This window comes from Lycorma delicatula, chromosome 8 (assembly GCF_047948215.1).
Source record: "Lycorma delicatula isolate Av1 chromosome 8, ASM4794821v1, whole genome shotgun sequence".
NCBI lineage: Eukaryota > Metazoa > Arthropoda > Insecta > Hemiptera > Fulgoridae > Lycorma > Lycorma delicatula.
In genome coordinates this window covers 44,853,619-44,872,696 of record NC_134462.1, presented here as the reverse complement: position 1 = coordinate 44,872,696, position 19,078 = coordinate 44,853,619, and the positions used below count along the sequence as shown (strand labels likewise).

General features: G+C 29.0%; 1 protein-coding gene across 2 annotated transcripts in view; it reads left to right on the top strand.

The window, feature by feature from the left end:
• Positions 1-19,078, top strand: part of LOC142328931 (uncharacterized) — a 163,306-nt gene that overhangs the window by 133,855 nt on the left and 10,373 nt on the right. For both annotated transcript variants that reach the window (XM_075373105.1, XM_075373104.1), the window contains 5 exons: positions 4,899-9,655; positions 13,182-13,416; positions 14,406-14,583; positions 15,960-16,151; positions 16,253-16,416. In XM_075373105.1, the coding sequence (XP_075229220.1) occupies positions 4,899-9,655; positions 13,182-13,416; positions 14,406-14,583; positions 15,960-16,151; positions 16,253-16,416 (5,526 nt within the window). The remainder of the gene's footprint in view (positions 1-4,898; positions 9,656-13,181; positions 13,417-14,405; positions 14,584-15,959; positions 16,152-16,252; positions 16,417-19,078) is intronic.

Here is a 19,078-nt window from a genome sequence, read left to right as displayed (position 1 = left end):
TGGAGGTGTAACATATGTTACACCTCCAATTTTCATTTTCATATTGCCTTACATGTTCCTGATTTCACAGAACCATTGTTTAATTTCTGTATACCATCTAACCCCAGTACCTGTGATTGTACTTCTAAATTATTATGATTACTATTGTTGATATATATATATTATTTTTCTGAAATTTCCTCTGTACTGTTAAATTATTTTTTAAATTCTAGTAATGTAAACCAGCACGTGTACAAAATATTGAGATAAAACATATCTTACCTTAATTTTACCATGAAGGTACTTTCATGGGATCCCACATCCTCATTCATGATTGAAGTATTTAATTAAACTGCATAAAAAAAATTAATAATATTAAAGTAATTGAAGTTGAATATTAATTTATTTCTTGAGTGCTGCTGTCTGTTGCAGTTTTTACAAGACTGCCTCCCTCAAACACTGTGTAATGGTTTTTCAAATTGAAATTTTGTTTATATTTAATACATGTAATATTTTTCTAATATATTTAATTTTGTCATCTTTATCAATTTCTAATATCTCTAAATTTATAATATCAGAAATAGAATATTTATTGCTTATTAGATAATTTATTGTTTTTTTTTTGTAATTTCTATAAAAATTAGGTTTATCTAATATGGCAGCCCATCTAATAAACAATAAACATGCCATTTCTGATATTAATTTAAATAAAGATGACAAAATTAAATATATTAGAAAAATATTACACTTATAAATACAGAAAAATGTTTTTAATATGCAGTTTAATTAAATATTTCAACCATGACTGGGGATGAAGTAAAAATGTGCAAAAGTACTTCAATGATAAAATTAAGGTAAAATATGTATCATCCCAATATGCTGTACTAGATAGTTTATATTAATAATATTTATATATATCTATATTTAAAAATAATTTTGAGGAAAAGATTATGAACTAAAACATAAAAACAAGTCTTTTGTGGCTTGCACCAAACTTAATTATTAAGCAGTATTCTGAAATGCCTTTACATTTTATTGGAAGGTTATTAATTTATTTCCTGAAAATGACTCATTTATTTATTGATAAATGCCCTTTTCCGTGCTTTATAGATTAATTTAGAATGAGATTAATGAAGTTAATAGTTGAACTGGTAGATAAAGGGCTATTATTATTATCTACCCATAAGCTTTCCTTACCTATATATTACATAGCCGATGTGGCCTTCCCACATTCTTTGGTTTTGATTGTCATTACTGAAATCTTAGTTAAGGAATTGAATATTGCAATTGTATTTTTTTATAAAGTGGACATTTTTCCTATGGTTAATCCAAACTTTGATGTTCCACACGTAGTGTAGTAGTCCCTTCAGGTTTATATTATTTGATTTTTACTTTATACTTTGTTAGCATGTTCATTTACATTTTAACTCTTTAAAATACACATGTTTTTATGTTGCATTTTTATTTCAGAGTAATCAGTGATAAAGTACTCAATTATCATACATTATTTATATTAATTTTTTTTTTGTATGTGTTAAACTACATGTATACGTTGTAGTACTTATGGGTTACAGGTTAATATCACAGGATATGTAGAACCTTGCGGCTTGTGTAGTCCTCATTTTTTTTGTTGATGATTTCTACTAAAATAGAAATCTATGACTCATTTAATTATCATCCATACACTATTTGCATTTCAGGGGGGAACCACAGACGACCAGCTTTAATTGATAGGTACTTCTGGCATTAATTTGTTGCTCAGTCACCAGAAGCTGAGAACTTAAAGAACTTTGTTGGAAGAAGCTGAGATCCAATTTGGTCCGGATGGAATTTTGTCCCATGAAGTCACACTTATGTTCTATAAGTATTGGCATCCCCATACAACTTTAGCTAGGTTATATTTGCAGCAGAGCCAAAAATGGAGAAGTAGTGTTTAAAGAAAAGAGTAGGTATTAAGAAAAAACAATCCACCCTCAGTGCAACTTCATAGATGAAGTTGAGTTGTTTTTTATACGCCGCCCTGAGTTGTTTTTTAGGCAAAAAAAAAACAACTCAGAGGATACAGCAGGATCTCTCCTGATAGCAGTTGTCCATCTTGACCAAAATCCATTAGAATTTAATTAATTTTACTCATATAGCACATTACTGTTAAGATATTTTGTGTTGACTAATATAAATATTCACTGAAATAAAATTCTTTGCTCCAGAATTCTTAAAGGAACAATCCCATCCAATCCCTGGAATTGTTTGGCTTGTTGAAGTATCTATTGAACCATAAACTGTTCAGACAGAAAGCCACAGGAGGTGGTGTGCGCTCTAAAATTATTGCTCCAGGAAATTGCCACAGCTCTAACCAAAACATTTTTGTGGAAGTAATGCTCTGATATGTTCCAGCTTCACAAAACCCTTCATTTTACTGTTTTTAATAAGTTTATCATTTTGATTTATTTAATTATTAGTACATTTAGTGTCCATTCGACTGGCCTTAACAGGAAATTTTCAAACCTCTAACCAAAATGTCTTTGTGGGAGTAGTGCTCTGATGTGTTCCAGCTCCAATAAAACCCTTTGTTTTACTGTTTATTTTAATTTGTCATTTTGTTTTAACGATTAGTTCATTTAGTCTTCATTTGACTGACTTTAAATCTAACTGCTCTTTGGTTACATTTTCATTTTTAAAAAGAATATTGAATGTACTTTTTGAAAAATATAATAATTATTGAATTTATGTTATGCCTGTTGTGATATGCTCTGATAAATAAATATTCTTCTAGTTTACTGTGATAATTATGATTTAATCTACATGTTATTATAAGCAGATGGTTCAGCAAGATCAAGATTATTTAATAAAGTAATATATTAGTAAAGTATATTGGAAATTTCTTGTTATTAGTTTACTTTTTTGACTGTACATTATTTGTAAGTATAATTTATTTTAGAACTATTAATTTGTAGTGACATAGGCATGTCATTTCACTCCATTATTACACTATCTTGTCAAATTTTGTTTATTTTTAATATAGCAAGATTTAGCCTTAATTATTCTTATTGTAAACCAAAATTGATTACATTATAGAAATATTTTGATGTGTTACTGTATTAAGTGCATATTACATAAAAATTTCATGAAGTAAAGTTTACTTTTTTTTTTACTTATTTTTGCATGAATAATGTTTTGGTAATGATTTATTTTTTTTTAATTTTAGTTGAAATTATTATTTTGTAAATTTATTAATTAATGTATGTAGATTATAATTGAAGATATTTGTTGCATGTTAAAATATAAATAATTATTTATGTTTTTTGTGTGGTTTTATTCATAAAAAATGGTGTAGTTGTTTTAATTTTTGTTAAATAATCAACTCTTGTATGTTTATCCCTCAAGTGATCTTTGTGAGAGATAATTTTTAATAATTGGATTTTATATGATAGTTCTGAAGTCTCCAGATATCTAGTGCACCTTTCTTGATTTGGAATCCATTGGCAGCATCCTTAGTTCATACATTAAATGTACAAATACACCTATGTATTATTAAGCTAGAATGTGTTAATTAAAACCCAACAACAGAATGTTGATCAGGAATTGTTAGTGTTAAAATATGACAGATTTGGCTAGGCTTCAAACTATTAACCTTGATTCGTCTGTTTTATTTATTTAATACTAATTGTGTATTAGCTGTAAAATTGCAGATTTTTATAATTATAAAGTTAAAATATGTTATTTTTTGGTCAGTTAAATAATAATATCTGTATTTAATATTTTAGTATACATGACATTAGTCAATTTCTGTTACTACAAAGAAAGGACTAAAAAAAAAAAAAAAAAAAAGTGAACACCGGTCTTTACAAAGAACTTTCAGAAATGCAGTTTAATTATCTTCGTAATTTATAAATATTTACATTTTTCAAATTATTTTTATACACAGAACACCTCTAGTGAGGATCTGGTTAACTGTTTATACTTTAGATAATTCTACATGCCTTGCAATTTTGGAGAGAATCAAGGTTGCCATCACCCTTCCCTGGATTATTGCCAGTTATATTTTGTAAAATTGTTGTTCTGTAAAAACTGTAAATTGTTGCCCCAATCTATAAAAATGTTTTGATCTCCTGAGGCGTATGGGTCGGGTGATGAATGCTTACTGTCTGAAGGAAGACATGAGTTTTCCTCAGGGAGCTTAGAAGAGTTGTTTTTCTCATGTGTAGTTTCTCAGAGGTATGTTATCCTCTCTCACTATCCACCCCTTTTCCATTGCACTTCACTTATTCGTCTCTTGGTGTAGTAGGTCTATCTTGTTAGGTCCATGCTGAGGGATTTTGGGATCTAGAGCATCCATTGTAGGGTCTCAAAAAAGCTGCCTCTGGATCAGTCTGGGGATTCTATTGTTTGAAAATTGCACAGATTTGCATCTTTCATTATAATGCTCTAGTATTTGATCTTGAATTTATGAAAATTTATCACTACAACTGCATTGGTTTCCTGAAATTTTTTTTAGCATTGTTTTTTAGTTCAATTTTTTGGATAGAATTTTTACAGTATTTATTTTTTTAATTCCTGATTATTTTAATATTTATTTTAATGAAATTTGTAGAAAGAAAAATTCTTTCATTTCTTTTCAAGTCAATTTGCAAATTAGATTTACTGATGAAAAATCAGTTTTTGTATTTTAAATAAGGTTATTTTTCATATATATATGAATTTGTTATAATATTAAAATCTTTTATTAACTTTTAATTATTAGCACAACTTTGATATTTATTCATGTAACTGAATATTTTTTATATCATTTCATGATGGTATTATCTGAAGTTTCTTTAAATTCTCTTATTGATTAAAGCTAAATTATGAACAAAATAATTTTATTTTAAATTGCTTTATGTTTTTGTTTTAAATTTTATCTCCTGTTTGTTTGTTAATAGGTCATTATATATTGGAAATGATATCAGTAAAGAGGAAAGAGATATTGTTCAAAAATTGGGAAATGTAAAAAATTTATATAAGCAACAAGCAGCACAAGTTGTAGCTACACCAGAATCTGATGTTTATTTAACACCACAGGCATCACCTTCAGAACAGCGTTGTAGCAGTCTTCATTCACGTTGTTTATCTGATAGTTTAATTGATGAATTACAAACACCAAAAGGGAATTTGTGTAGAAATAATGCGCTTTATTATTCTCTGGTACCAGTAGATGAAGTATTTGATAGTGATTGTAGTGGTGTTTTGGAAAAAGAGCTTGCTGAACAAGACGAATTATTAGAATCTTTCAAGTCTATTATATCAAAGGAACGTAAAACTGTTAAAACTAAGAAAAGAAATAAGCCTACTTCTTTACCATTGACATTATCTTCTAGTCATGTTCCTCCGAAGCAATCTAACATAAATAATTCAGTTCAAAAAATTTACAGTAAAAGAAAACAGGATTTTGATACTAAAAATAGCAATAAAGTTAATAATAATAATAATAATAATAGTAATAGTAATAATACTAATAATAATTTAAATAATTCTCATTTTGTTGAAGAGTTTAATAAACATTATAATAAAAATTCAAGTTTACAGGAAAGTTGTACTTTTCCACCAGTTTCTTTTAAACAATTTGATTGTAATGTCATATCAGATTTTAATAATTCAGGATGTGATGGATTACAGAACAGAATGAGTAGTTGTACTAATAAAAATCCAAAGGTTGAATCTTGCGTCAAAGAATCTGATGACGTTATGAGCAATCCAGAGACTGATATCATTGGGCAGGATTCAGTCTTAGATGCAGGCTCATCCGGTTATATGACTGGTAGTAGCCCAAGAGATCATACTGTCTCTGAAACATTTGGTGTTGATGTTACTGAAGCTGCTTCAAGTGAGGATATTCCACATGATAATGATCGTTCGGTCGCATCTTCTTCTGTTTCATCAGATGCTGGAACATGGGATAGTACATTTCCAGCAACTATGGAAGAAGAACTCACACCAAATGTACCGTGTAAATCTAATTCATGTGATTTATTAAAAGAAGGAAACAATAATTCTAATGGAAAAATTGAACAAAAGAATTTTTTTAACCAACATAACCCTACAACTAATGTAGCTGCTTCTACAAAAAATGGATCTAATTTACCAGATTTAGTACAAGTTGATTGTTTAGAAAATGAAAATTTAGATTTATTTAAACGTACCAGTACACAAAATAATGGCCATAATTGTACCAGTAACAAATCGTCTACTATAATTAATCCGGAACAAAAGTCTAAAGAAAAAGAAAGTACTTCAGTTTTAAGCAGCCAAAATATTATAAATAATGATGATGTATCAAAAAACGATGCTGGGATATCAAATTGTAAAGCATCAAATTTTATTCCAGTTTGTCATCGAGATAGTCTAGAAGCATGTAATGATGATGTTATTGTTGATAATAAAAATATTATACCTAAAAAGAAATTATCACCAGATAAAATATCGTCCGATAGTTTCAATATTAATGGAAATGAAAATAAGTCATCTTCATCAAAAAATAATTTTTTTATTGATGCATCTAGTTTACTTGATGAAAATGAATTACTGCCACCTCCTAAAATAACCAATAAAAATAATGATGAGTATCTGTTTGAAAAAATAATCTCTGGTAATATTGTGTCAAATAATAGTCAAATTAAAACAGGAAAACAATGTATTGATAAACAGGAAAATATTGAATGTAGTTCACTAAATAAAGAAGAGCAACAAAAAGAAGAAAAGATTGAGAGGAAGTATGACAATGTGATAAATAACTGTGATGAACTTAATGATGATAGAACAAAAGACTTGAATTTAAATCTTCAGGATGATAATACTAATAAAAAAATTAATGTTGGTAACCATGATTTGTTGTCTCCTGAACTTTCTATAACATCAGAAGGTGAAAATGAATTATGTGTTAAAAAATCTAAGTCTGAAAATTTGTCATTTGAAGAACGTCGAGCTAGTTTAATTAGAAGAAATACATTTGAGTTGGAGCCTGATGATGAAAAATTAGCTATATTAAGGCAAGAATATGAAAGAAGACAAGGTAATCAACTATTTAATGATTCTCCTAATAATTGCAATGACAATCATTATGATAAGGATGATTATGATACTAATTATGATGATCGAAATAATTTTGAATCATTGACCAGCTGCAAAGAAGATAATATTTCGCCAAAGAAACAACCACCACCAGATTCATTGTTTTTAATACCAAAGAATTTACATTTAAATGATGAAGATATGCATTCACCTGATTCATTAAATAATGATAACCCTGGTGATATCATTTTTGAAGAAAAGATTTCAGCTATTAAAGAAACAGATAAACGCAATGAAGATAGTAAATCAGTTCATATTCAAGATATTGAAGATGAAATTTCTAGAACAAGTCTAGGTTCCAGTTCCAGTCATGAAATTAATCAGACCAAAGAACAAATTAATAATAGGAATTTGACTGGTAACAAAGATGATAAAATTGATGAACGTAACAGTACATCGTTATCCAGTTGTAGTAAATTTGATTCCAATAGTCAAGATGGGAATAATTCTTATGTTGGCAGTACTGATAGATTAAATAAAATTGAATGCATGCCAATAGTATCAGGTGGTGCATCCATTAATGATTTTTCACCACCAGTTAGTTGTTCAAGTCCATTAATGTCTCGTCGTAAAACTGAATTAGCACCGATATTATCAGGAGGTGCTGTTAGTATACCTGAAGCTGAACCGAAACCTAAACCAAAAGCAAATCCTGTATTTACTGCTTCCTGGGTCGTTGATATGAGTGATGCTGTCAAATCTCCAGAAATGAGAAAAAAACGAGCTGATTCAGCTAGAAGCTCTAATTCAAGTGAACATAGTGATTTAAAAGATGAAAGCACTAATAAATCAGAACAGAAAAATGTAATGAGAACCAGTAATCCTGCTTTAGGGTTTTTCATCCCGTTAGATGATCCTAAACCAAATGAAAAAAATTGTAGAGGTAACAACAGTAGTAGTAATAACTTAGCTCAGATTAAATCTACACCTTTGTCATCAGAGTCAGCATGTGAATCTAAAACTAGTTCCCAGAATAATTTGCATTCATCTTCTTGTGGTTTTTATGTTGATTTAAACAAAAGTAATGATCAGTTTGAAACATTTAAAGAAAAATCAATTGAAAAGAATTCAATTTTACCGGATAAAAAGTTATTTTCAATGTTTATTGATATAAGTGAATCGTCTTCTACAAAATCTACTGAAAATGGTTCACCTAAAAGTAAAACTAGCTCACCAAATTTATTTTCAAATAAAAAAGTTAAAGCCAAAACTCATACAAACAGATTTTTCTCAAAACACATTGAAGAACCTAGACCATCATATGATTCACAATTAAGTTCTGAATCGAGTATTGAGTTATCGGAACATCCTGAAGTATCGAAAGGTAAACAACTTTTTTGTGATAACAGTTTAAGTACACCACCGCCAAGTCGGCAGATATCTACGAATGATAATTCAACAACAGATCTGACTGAAAGTAGAAAAAAAGGTGGTTTCTTTATGTTTATAGAAGCAGAATCTTCTTCTCCAGTACCTAGAAGAAGAACTCTACCATCGGGTTTAAGGCCAAACTTTCAAAGACATTCATGGAATTTAGAATCTAGGAATTTACAATCTACAGAAGATGAAATAAATCATAAAAAAGAACATAAACGAGCACATAGTGTGTCTGTTGACAAATCTTTATTGTTTAATGTTAATCCTGATGAGAAAAAATCATCGAGTGTGGCATCGTTATCAAAAAATTCTAGTAAAGAATTTAGTTCTGGTGTGTTTGAATCTGGCCCTGCATCAATGGATGAAACTGTAATTAGGTTTTCAGAAAAAAGTAGCAGAGCAATGATTTCTTCATGGCATGGGCCTGTTAAACCTAGTTTTGAACTTCAAAAAGTAATCGCTCGAGGTGAAAGAAAAGACATCAAGGAAAGTAAAACAATTCTTGGATTAAGTAAAGCAGTTGAAAATCATAAAATCATTAACAGAGAATCTTCTGTAAATTTAATAAACAATAGTGAAAATAGTATTAGCTGTAGAAGCGATGAAACATTTGATGTCAGTAACTTTTCAGACATATCAAGTCATAAGGAACCAAATGATGCCACTTTTATTGTTAATGATGTGTCAAATGTCGCTAATGCAACAAGTAATGCTCTTGATTTATCTACACCAAGTCATGATATTATTAGTGAATTATCAAAAGATGACAGTGAGCCAGTGGAAACTGACTTAATACATACTGCTGAATCATATAGTGATTTAAGTAAAAATAATGCAATTAAAAAAGATATTACATGCATCATTGAATCACCACGAACCCCTGATCATAGTTCTTCTCAACCTTTAAAAACAGTTAATGAAGAAGTAAAATCGAGTTTTGTTAAATTATCTGATTTAGATAAAGAACCTGCTAAATTAGTCATTGAAGAACGTAAAACAGTTAATAGGATGAGTCGTAGTATACCAGAAACTTCATGGATCGAAAGTAAAATGATGACACGTTCTGCGACTAGTAGGTCATTGAGTAGAATTTTCCCTCATTTGAATATACATACACCAGAAAATGATGATCAAACTACTGATGTATCTGATAACATGAGCAGTATGCAAAGCAGCATGGAACCTTCAGCCTTAGGTAACATTTTATTATTGTTATTTTATTTAACAGATAATATTTATCAATACTCAAATAAAATGTTGAAACCCATTAGAATTTTTCAAGTGAGACTGAAATCAATCCAGCTTGTCAGTTCTCTGTATAGTTAAGAAAAAAATTGCTTGAAAGTAATAATGTAATTTTGATGTATATTAGCTCAAAGTAAGATGTAAATTTTAGAACAAAGAAAAATACTACATTTTAAAGATTAAATCATTCCAGTATGTGTTAATTGGTTGTTTACTTAAAAATAAATTAGTCTCTTGATTTATATATAAATAAATTAGGTCATCAATGTTGTTACATATGCTTATAATTACCCTAAACATATTATATTCTTTTAAAAGTGTACTATATTTAATACCCCTAGAAACATGATTGTTTTTATCACTGGTGTGATATTGTATTGATCTATTATTAGCACGTTTCTACATAATTTTGACTTTAATTAATTACTTATTGTGCATTTATCTACAAGGGCAGTTCAAAAGAATCGAGGCAACAGCTGCAGTTAGAAAATAACTTATTCTGAATTTACATTTACATGTTTCTTTTCAAAATAGTCTCCTTTAAATGCACCTAGCACTTCATCCAGCTTTTCAAACATGAAATCTAGGCTATTTTTCGAAAGCACTTTGCATTTCGCCTCCACAGCTTTTACCACTATAAATTATCAAATGTTTGCCCTTTAAGTTCTTCTTCATCTTTGAGGACAGGCAGATGCTGCATGAGCTAGATCTGGGCTATGTGGAGGTTGAAAAACTGTTTGAGTTTTTTTTCAAATTTAAAATTTTGCAGACTATCTGAACAACATGGGGGTGCAGGATGCACCTTATTGTGATCCATCAGAAATTCAATTTTTTTTCTAGGGTGTTTTTTATGAAATGATTCAGCATTGTCTTCAGCACATTGATATCCAAGAGAGCATTTACAGATGTTTCTGTAGAGCAGCTACCTGATTTTAGTAAATGAATCCATCATTTACTAACAGGTAAATGACTTTACCTGTGCTACTTACAGTTTTTGTTTTTTTGAGATTGTAAAGAAGTTACCTTCTATTGGGAGCTTTGTTGTTTCATCTCAACATGATAATGGAACTTCCAAGACTCATCATAGTGTTAGCAGATTATACAAGAAATATATTCCTTTCTTCTTGTAGTGAGCCTACATTTCGTCACAGAATAATTACACAGTACTCCCATTTGGTCAGGCAGTATGAGCTATGGAAGCCAACAACACAAAATGCATTTCATAATATTGTTCAGAATATTGTACGCACTGCTTTTTCTGATGGGTAGCAGTTCCCCCAACTGCCATATACCAATATAACATCTTGAATGATGACATGTGCTGTGTTCACTGAAACATCATTACTCAACATGCTCAGTTGACCCATTCTTGCCATATCTTCCACAATTGCTCAAAATATTTTGTGCACTGCTTTTTGAGATGTGTAGCAATCCCCAATCTGCTGAACACCAGTATGACAATCTTCATGAATGATGAAACTTGCTGTATTCACCACATTGTCATTAATCAATGTGCTCAGTCTTCTATGCTCTACCATCTGGCCAAAAATGCAGTATGCCAACAAAAACATATTCCATGACCCACACTGTTCATTGAATGCTTCTTTTAATATTTTGTATATTTTGGAAGCTAATTTTTTTAATCAAACTGAATCATATAATGTTGATAAGTATTTTTTTCTGTGGTAAGTGATTACCCAACATTTAACGCAAATGATCACTAACACTCAATAACTACCAACAATCAACTTGAAATTGACACCGGAACTAGTGAACACATCTGGATACTTATATGCATGCAGGACTGCCACTGTGTGCTTTTTATAAATTTCTCTGTGAAAATCAGTCTTATTACTTTTTGGACACCTCATATTATTTATAATTTTTTAAGACAGAACCTTTTTTCTTCATAACTAAGTTCAGATCATTACAATTGGTTAATCGATAACATCTGAATAATGAAGTTATTAAAGATACTTTGTAAAATGCCTGGCTTATATCATACGTAGATGAAATACAAAGAAGCAAAGTTGTTAAGAGATCTGTTTCTTTATAGTAATGTTTACATAAGATAACAATATTACAAATATATACTAGTTGGTCCATTTAAAATTAAATTACTGTCAAAATACTGCGACAACAGAAAACATGAAATAGCAGTGGCTGCGGCAGTCATTGCAGATTCTCATGTTAATTCAAGAAGAAACTCCAGGATATCAAAAACCAGTGTTCTGAGAATATTAAAATGCCTGAAATTCTATCACCATATTTCACTGCATCAGGAATTGCATTGCAACTACTTTGAATTAAGAGTAGCATTTTGGGCGCTGGAAAAAGTACAAGTAGATCAAAATTTCTTTCTTCATGTTCTATTTTCTAACAAATCAGGTTTTACTAATCATGGAACAGTAAACAGACATAATATACATTATTGAGCAGTGTGAAACCACAGTAGCTAAGGGAAGTAAAACATCAATGTCCGTGGACTGTCAATGTTCAGTGCGTAATCATAGGCTGCTATACATTAATCAGACTGCATTTTTTTTATGGAAATTTGAACAGAGAGAAATACGCAGATTTTCTAGAAAATCAGATGCTTTTACTGCTTAATAAACTACCCCTGGAGAAGAGAAGAACGATGTGGTTTCATCATGATGGCTGTCCTGCACATTATTCAGTTATCACTAGAGTAATTCTGGACAGAATTACTAGAGTAATACAGTGATCATTGGAGTGGTCGAGCTGGTATAGTTCATTGGCCTGCTCCATTTCCCCAACATTACTCCAGTAGTCTTTTTTTAGGGGGTTACTTTAAAGAAAACATTTAGAAGTACCATTTAGAAGAAAACATTTACCTAGAAGTACCAACTACCCCTAAAAATGTAAAAGAGCATATAGCAAATGTCTGTAGAGATATCAAGAGAGAAACTCTATTAAATGTTCATGGGTCATTCTTAAAACATATCAAAAAATGCATAGAAGTAGGACACCACTTAGAAATTTGTTGATATAATTTATGAAGAGTAAGTTTTTGTAATTGTTTTAATTAAAGAGTATTAAAAAAAAAATGTAATGTGTCAGTAATTCATTAAACCAGATATTTTCATAGAGTCAACATAATTTAACTGACTAAAGCATGCAAGGCTATGTACCATATCGGTATATATGTATTATCTGATTAAAAAAATGCATTAAAACGTAAATGGATTATATTTAGATTAATCCTTTAATTGATTTTTTTTTTTTTTGCTATATTATCAGATTTAAATATGTAATAAATGCAACAGAAAGTAATGTGTAAGTATTTGGTTTTTTGATCTTAGCTATTATTTATTTTAAACATGTTTCACAACTTCCAATCTGTTATTAGCAGCTTCTATTATGTTGTGTATATCTGTGTATGTGTTTCATAATACATATTCCAGGTCTTTATTGTTATATTCAAAATTATATGTTTTGTTTTTATTATTTTATAGAAGGTAGTACTGAAGAGACTGATGCTTCTTCTTCATTATCTGGACCATGTTCACGATTAGGAGAAGATCTTTTACGAATGTTTCTTGACGAAATAAGTCCAGATGTGACAGTTGAAGTCGGTGGACGTCGTATTAAAGCTCATAAATGTATATTGTCATCAAGATGCCAGTACTTTGCTGCAATGCTTAGTGGTGGTTGGGTTGAAAGTGCAGGAAATGTTATATCATTACAAGGGTAAATTTACCCTCACAAGGGTCACATTTTCCTTAGTTTTATTTAAATTATGCTTATTAACAGGTATTTATATGCTTCTGGCTTGTAATTTATGTAGTCCTTAAGGATTTTACATAGCCCTTCGTTAATATTTGATGTTTTAAAATTAAATTCTGGACTGATTGATTGTTAAGCTCTTTTAATAATATACCTTTCTTGATTCTTCAACAACAGGTTGTTTTTCATTTTTGAAATTTTTTATAAGTCCTATCATGGTTTTATGATTTATATATAAATTTTTGTGTTCATAGATTTATAACAGTTATCAAAAAAAAAAAGAAACATCATAATATAATATCTGAAACGTAGATCTAAAAGGAATTTTAGTGTAAACCAAAGCTTTTTTCAGTTGATAAGCAGTACATTTTCACTCTTAGGAGGAATTTTAAATTATTACTTTTTTTGTGATTGTGGAAGAAAGATATACTTCCATGAGAAGGTGTTGAAATTAAATTTTATATTATTTCATTTCATGCTGTAACTGATACAATAAATTGTGTATATTTAATTGTTCTTTAATTTTTTAAATAATAGAGTTATGCACTCAATGCTATCATCAGCTATTGTATAAAACCAAGGCATTGCTGCAAGCACTAATCTAAGTTACAAGGTAGATAAACAATTTCTTTTCCCATTAAAATCATATAAACCTGGATAATGATTTCCTCATTAACTAAATAAAACCACCATATAGTCATATTCATTCATATTATTAACTATTACCAATTCAGTAACGTTGTCCATGAGTATTCTTTTATTCTTATAATTTTAAAGTAATGAAATGAAATGTAAGTGAATCACTTATTTCTATTTGAGCCCTATTTATTTTATTGTTTTTTTTTTTGAGGTTTTTAAATATGTTCATAATTAATGATAGCTGCCAGATCATTTTGCACATATCATTTTATTTTACTGTATATTTTTTTAATAATTAAATATTCTGTTTTTAGATTTTCGTACAATGCTGTCCATTTTGCATTGTGTCATATATACAGTGGCGCAAGTAATATTCCTGATTCTATTAACATTGTGGAATTGGCTACATTAGCTGATATGCTCTGTTTAGAAGGTTTGAAAGAAGTAATAATGTATACATTGAAAGTGAAATATTGCCATTTCTTTCATAAGGTAAATCAAATGTTTTATTAGGCATTATATTTTTATGATTATTCGTAATATTGTACATTTTGTATCTTTTATCATTATATATATATAAATGTACATACATAGTTTTATCATTTGCAGCAGGACACCACTATGTTTTGTAACATCCATAAATTACAGTAATGTCTTATTTTTGTTAATTCTCTATATTTACATTACACATAATATTGTAAAAATCTGAATTATTTTACTGGTATCACAAGTCTGTTGAAAATGTTCTTGCATGTATTTGTGATCTTCACTCATTCATAATTGTATGAGTTATACATTATACATAGTTTAGTTATACATTTTAAAGAAAAATAGAAGAACTGAGGTTTATGTGTTATGTTTACAAAAATAACTTTGTGGTTGTTTATTTGACGATGCATTTACTTAATGTGAAAAAATGCTGTAATTCGTAGGTCAGAATGATGTTCACGACAACATTTCAAAATGATAAACCATCTTTGATATTCTTTCTAAAATTAATAGTAAAATTTGTAAAGATTATAAAAATATGACATGTAGAAAACGGAATGAATTCATGCTTAACATTAATTCCTAATTTTGTCAGTTTTAGTCAACAATTGTTTTTTTTATATTATAAACAGGTAGAAATACTTCTGTTGTAGTATTTTGAAGAATTGTCAATTTTATTATTAATTGTTACCATTATTATATTTTATTTTATTAAGTGTTTAGTTTTTACATTTAATTCTTCAGTATTTATGAATGATTGCTTAGCAAATAAACTGGCAGTCTGGTTTTAGATTTTTGTACAGTTTTTAGCAGACAGAACTCTGTTTATTGTATGTAATAATATATATTTCCAATCCATATCCTCCATTAACGTTATTATGTATTAGAAACATATAGAAACAACAGTTCAATATTTCTGCCTACACATTTTAAGTGCTGAAGTCTAATTCATACAAGTTATATATTTTTAACCAACTTTAAAAAAGAAGGAGGTTCTCAATTCGACTGTATTTTTTTTTAATGTATGTTATGCAATATCTTCGGCGTTAGTAATCCGATTTTTAAAATTTTTTTTTAATCGAAAGAGTATACTGGGACTTCAAAAATATTTATTTGTTGTAAATACTTATACTTTAGTTAATAAATAAAAATGTAATTATTTGTAACTTTTTAGTACTATTATTTTTTGAATTCGGTTTTTATTTTATATATTTTAATTATTTTATTTACAATTAACTAATTGAAAAGAGTAACAAAAAAAAAATTTGATTTGTTTATGATTTGTTTTGTTTGTTAGTTGATAGTTATTTTATTTGTTTAAAATAAAATAGTTTTAAAATCGATTTATATGACACTATTACTACTTATTTTGATTGCAGCCATGCCAGATGTGTACTGTTGGTGTATTAGAATGTCTTCCATTAGCTGCAGCGTATGGTTTAGATGAAATATATCGAAAAAGTTTACGTTGGATAACAAAATATTTTGTGAGAGTTTGGCCTACAAAAGGATTTGCACAACTACCAAGAGAATTAATTGATAAATGCTTTAAACAGCATATTGTTCATATGGTTAGTGACCTAAATTTATATTTCTGCATTTAAATATTTTAGTTGTTAAAACATAATTTTTTTTTTGTATATTAACAAATTCTTTGTCTCTTCTCTTTTAGGGTGTTGAGAATGTATTAGAAACTGTTATCTGTTGTGAAAAGTTGCAAGCAACTATTCCACAAGTGCGCTGGGCTGATCCTGTTTTTGCATTAACTCATAAACTTCTTGAAACTTCCATTAAATACATTACTCAACATTTTAGTGGTGTTCTCTCAAGTGAAATGTAAGTTTATGTTTTTTAATTAGAATTGTTTAATGAAATATAATTTTATTAGTTTCATTTTTGTATCTTTTACCGCTTTATTAAAACACTGAATGGAGATAAATAGGTTTTTTTTTTAATTATCCATTCTTATACAAACATCTCTGTAGATATCTCTCATTGAATTAGAGTTGTCTGTTTGTTAGTAATGATAAAATTTCCCATTGTTATTATAAATTTATAGTGGTATGTTGTGATATACTTGCTGATAGCCAAAAGGGTTTTGTCTTTTAAACATAAATTGTCATTTTTAGTGCTAGGCATTATCATCCTGAGATTTAAGTATATTAATATAGGATATGTTGACAGAAGTATGAAAAGTGGCAGCAGTTACTGGTGGAATTGAGGGTTATTTAAATAATTCAGATTTAAGTAATGGTGTAAAATTTTAGTACATTTCTTTTTTTGTAGTAATTATTCACTTATTTCTTATTTTAAATTTGTTATGTATATTTTATAGTTTATTGTTGTGTATCTTTCATAAACTACTGCAGTGAACTCTACACCTAGTCCCATTAGGAAATTTTGTTTATGTTTTTCTTATATCCCCAATTTTCTTAACAAAAAGTTTTGTTATGAAGGTTTTCTTAATATTTAATAGAAATGATTGACAGATTCTTTGGCCAAAACTTGATTATCATTTGCTCGAAATATTAGATTTTTTATTTACGTTTATTTAATTTTGGTCATGAAATTTTTTCTCAATAATATTCATAATTTTTTTTGTTAGACTATGTATTGAATAATTTTCTGTAATTTTTGTACATTTTTGATGACATTTGTTAGAGTTTCAAAATAAACAGAAAGGTACTAAGATTTTTAATATTTTGTATGCATAAACATTTTGCGTTTCATTTTTCCATTAAAATTAAGTAAAAGTATTTTAAAATGTAGTACAGTTGTTTTTTTTTTAAACACAACCTAAGCAAAATACTTTTCAGAAAAGTTGATACAATACAATAATTTCAGATGAAGAGGTTAGCAGCACTGCCTATTGTTTTAAAATCAGCTGATATAATTTTCTATTTATTTTTTTGAACAGTTAGTTATCTTTGATTTTCCGTTTTTTTTTTTTTTTTTTTTTTTTTATTAAGAAGAAATAGTTTTGAACACAAGATTGCTTTTATTGTGGAAAATTATTTAATAACTAAATCTTTTCTTTTGTGCCAAGAAGCTTTTCAATTGCAGTTCGTAGTTAAGAATGTACCAAATAAATCTTCAATTCATTGTTTGATAAGTAAATATAGAGGGACTGGTTCTGTTTGCAATCAGAGACATAGCCAGAAATGTTCAGTACTTAACACAAAACATTGGAAGATTATAAAACATTGGAACATTGACAAAATATCAGAAGATGTTAAGGTAAGCTTTTTAAACTCATCCCAAATAAAGTATTACAAAAACTTGAGCAACAATAAGAAATATCTCTGTGCAATGCCTTTAAAGCTACCTGGCTACTTAAATCAAAACCATACCAAACTCATGTATCCCGAATGAATTACATCCAGTTGATTATGCTGCTAGGCTCCGCTTCTGTCAGTGGTTTAATCAGTTTGTTCGGCGGCAGCATTAAAGTGTTGGATAATGTATTTTTTTTTTGCAGATGCGACTTGATTTCATTTGAGTGGTTATGTTAATAGTCGGAATGATTGCTATGGAGCTCCAACAATCCGCACATCATCTATTCACAACATGTACACCCACAGAAAGTTGGTGTGTGTTGTGCAATTTGCAGACAGAGAATAGTGACCCGTTATTCTTTGAAAACACTCTTATTGCAGACCTTTACCAAGAGATTCTAACACGATTTATTGCAAATTTAGAATTAAATGAGAGAGATCTGTAGTTTCAACAAGACAGGACCACATGTCACTTGGCAAGAGCAAAATGGACCTTTTGAGAAATTTCTTTGGTGAAAGAGTAATATCGACTAGCTTCTGGCCAGCTAGGTCACCTGATCTTTCCCCTGCAGATTTTTTCTGGGGCTGAACTTGCCAACATAACTCAAGAATTACAATAAATTTGAAGAGAGATAATTAAAAAAATTGCACAGAATATGGAAAAGAGGATAAAGGCATTCATTGATGAAAATTAGCCATTCAGATTTTCTTTAAATTGAATTGCTTATTTTGGGTTGCATTTTAAAACAAACACCTAGTATATGTAAAACTCACGTATAATGTATATTTATAAAACACACAGTTTGCAACTGTTTGAACAATGAGAACTGAAACTGCTACAAAAAAATTGAAATAATTCTTACAGCAAAATAAAGTTACATATTTTCAATTTAATCTCACTTACATATTTGAAACAATTTTAGTAGCACTTAAGAAATTCCCCTTCTGTTACCGTTTCCAACCGGTCAGTCACTCTAGCCTGGATGTCAACATAGTCTTGTATCACATTCGCTTCGTGGCTCTTTTGATCTTAGGAAACAAAAAGTAATCCGTATGGTCCAGAATGTTGAGTAACTGGATTGACTGTAATCCCTTTTTGTGTCAAATAATGCCTGATGTTTATGACAGAATAGTTAGACACATTATAATGAAAAAACAATTACTTTTTAGTGTTAAACATTTTGTATCTAACCCAGCAAGTTTAATTCCACATTTTCTGTAAT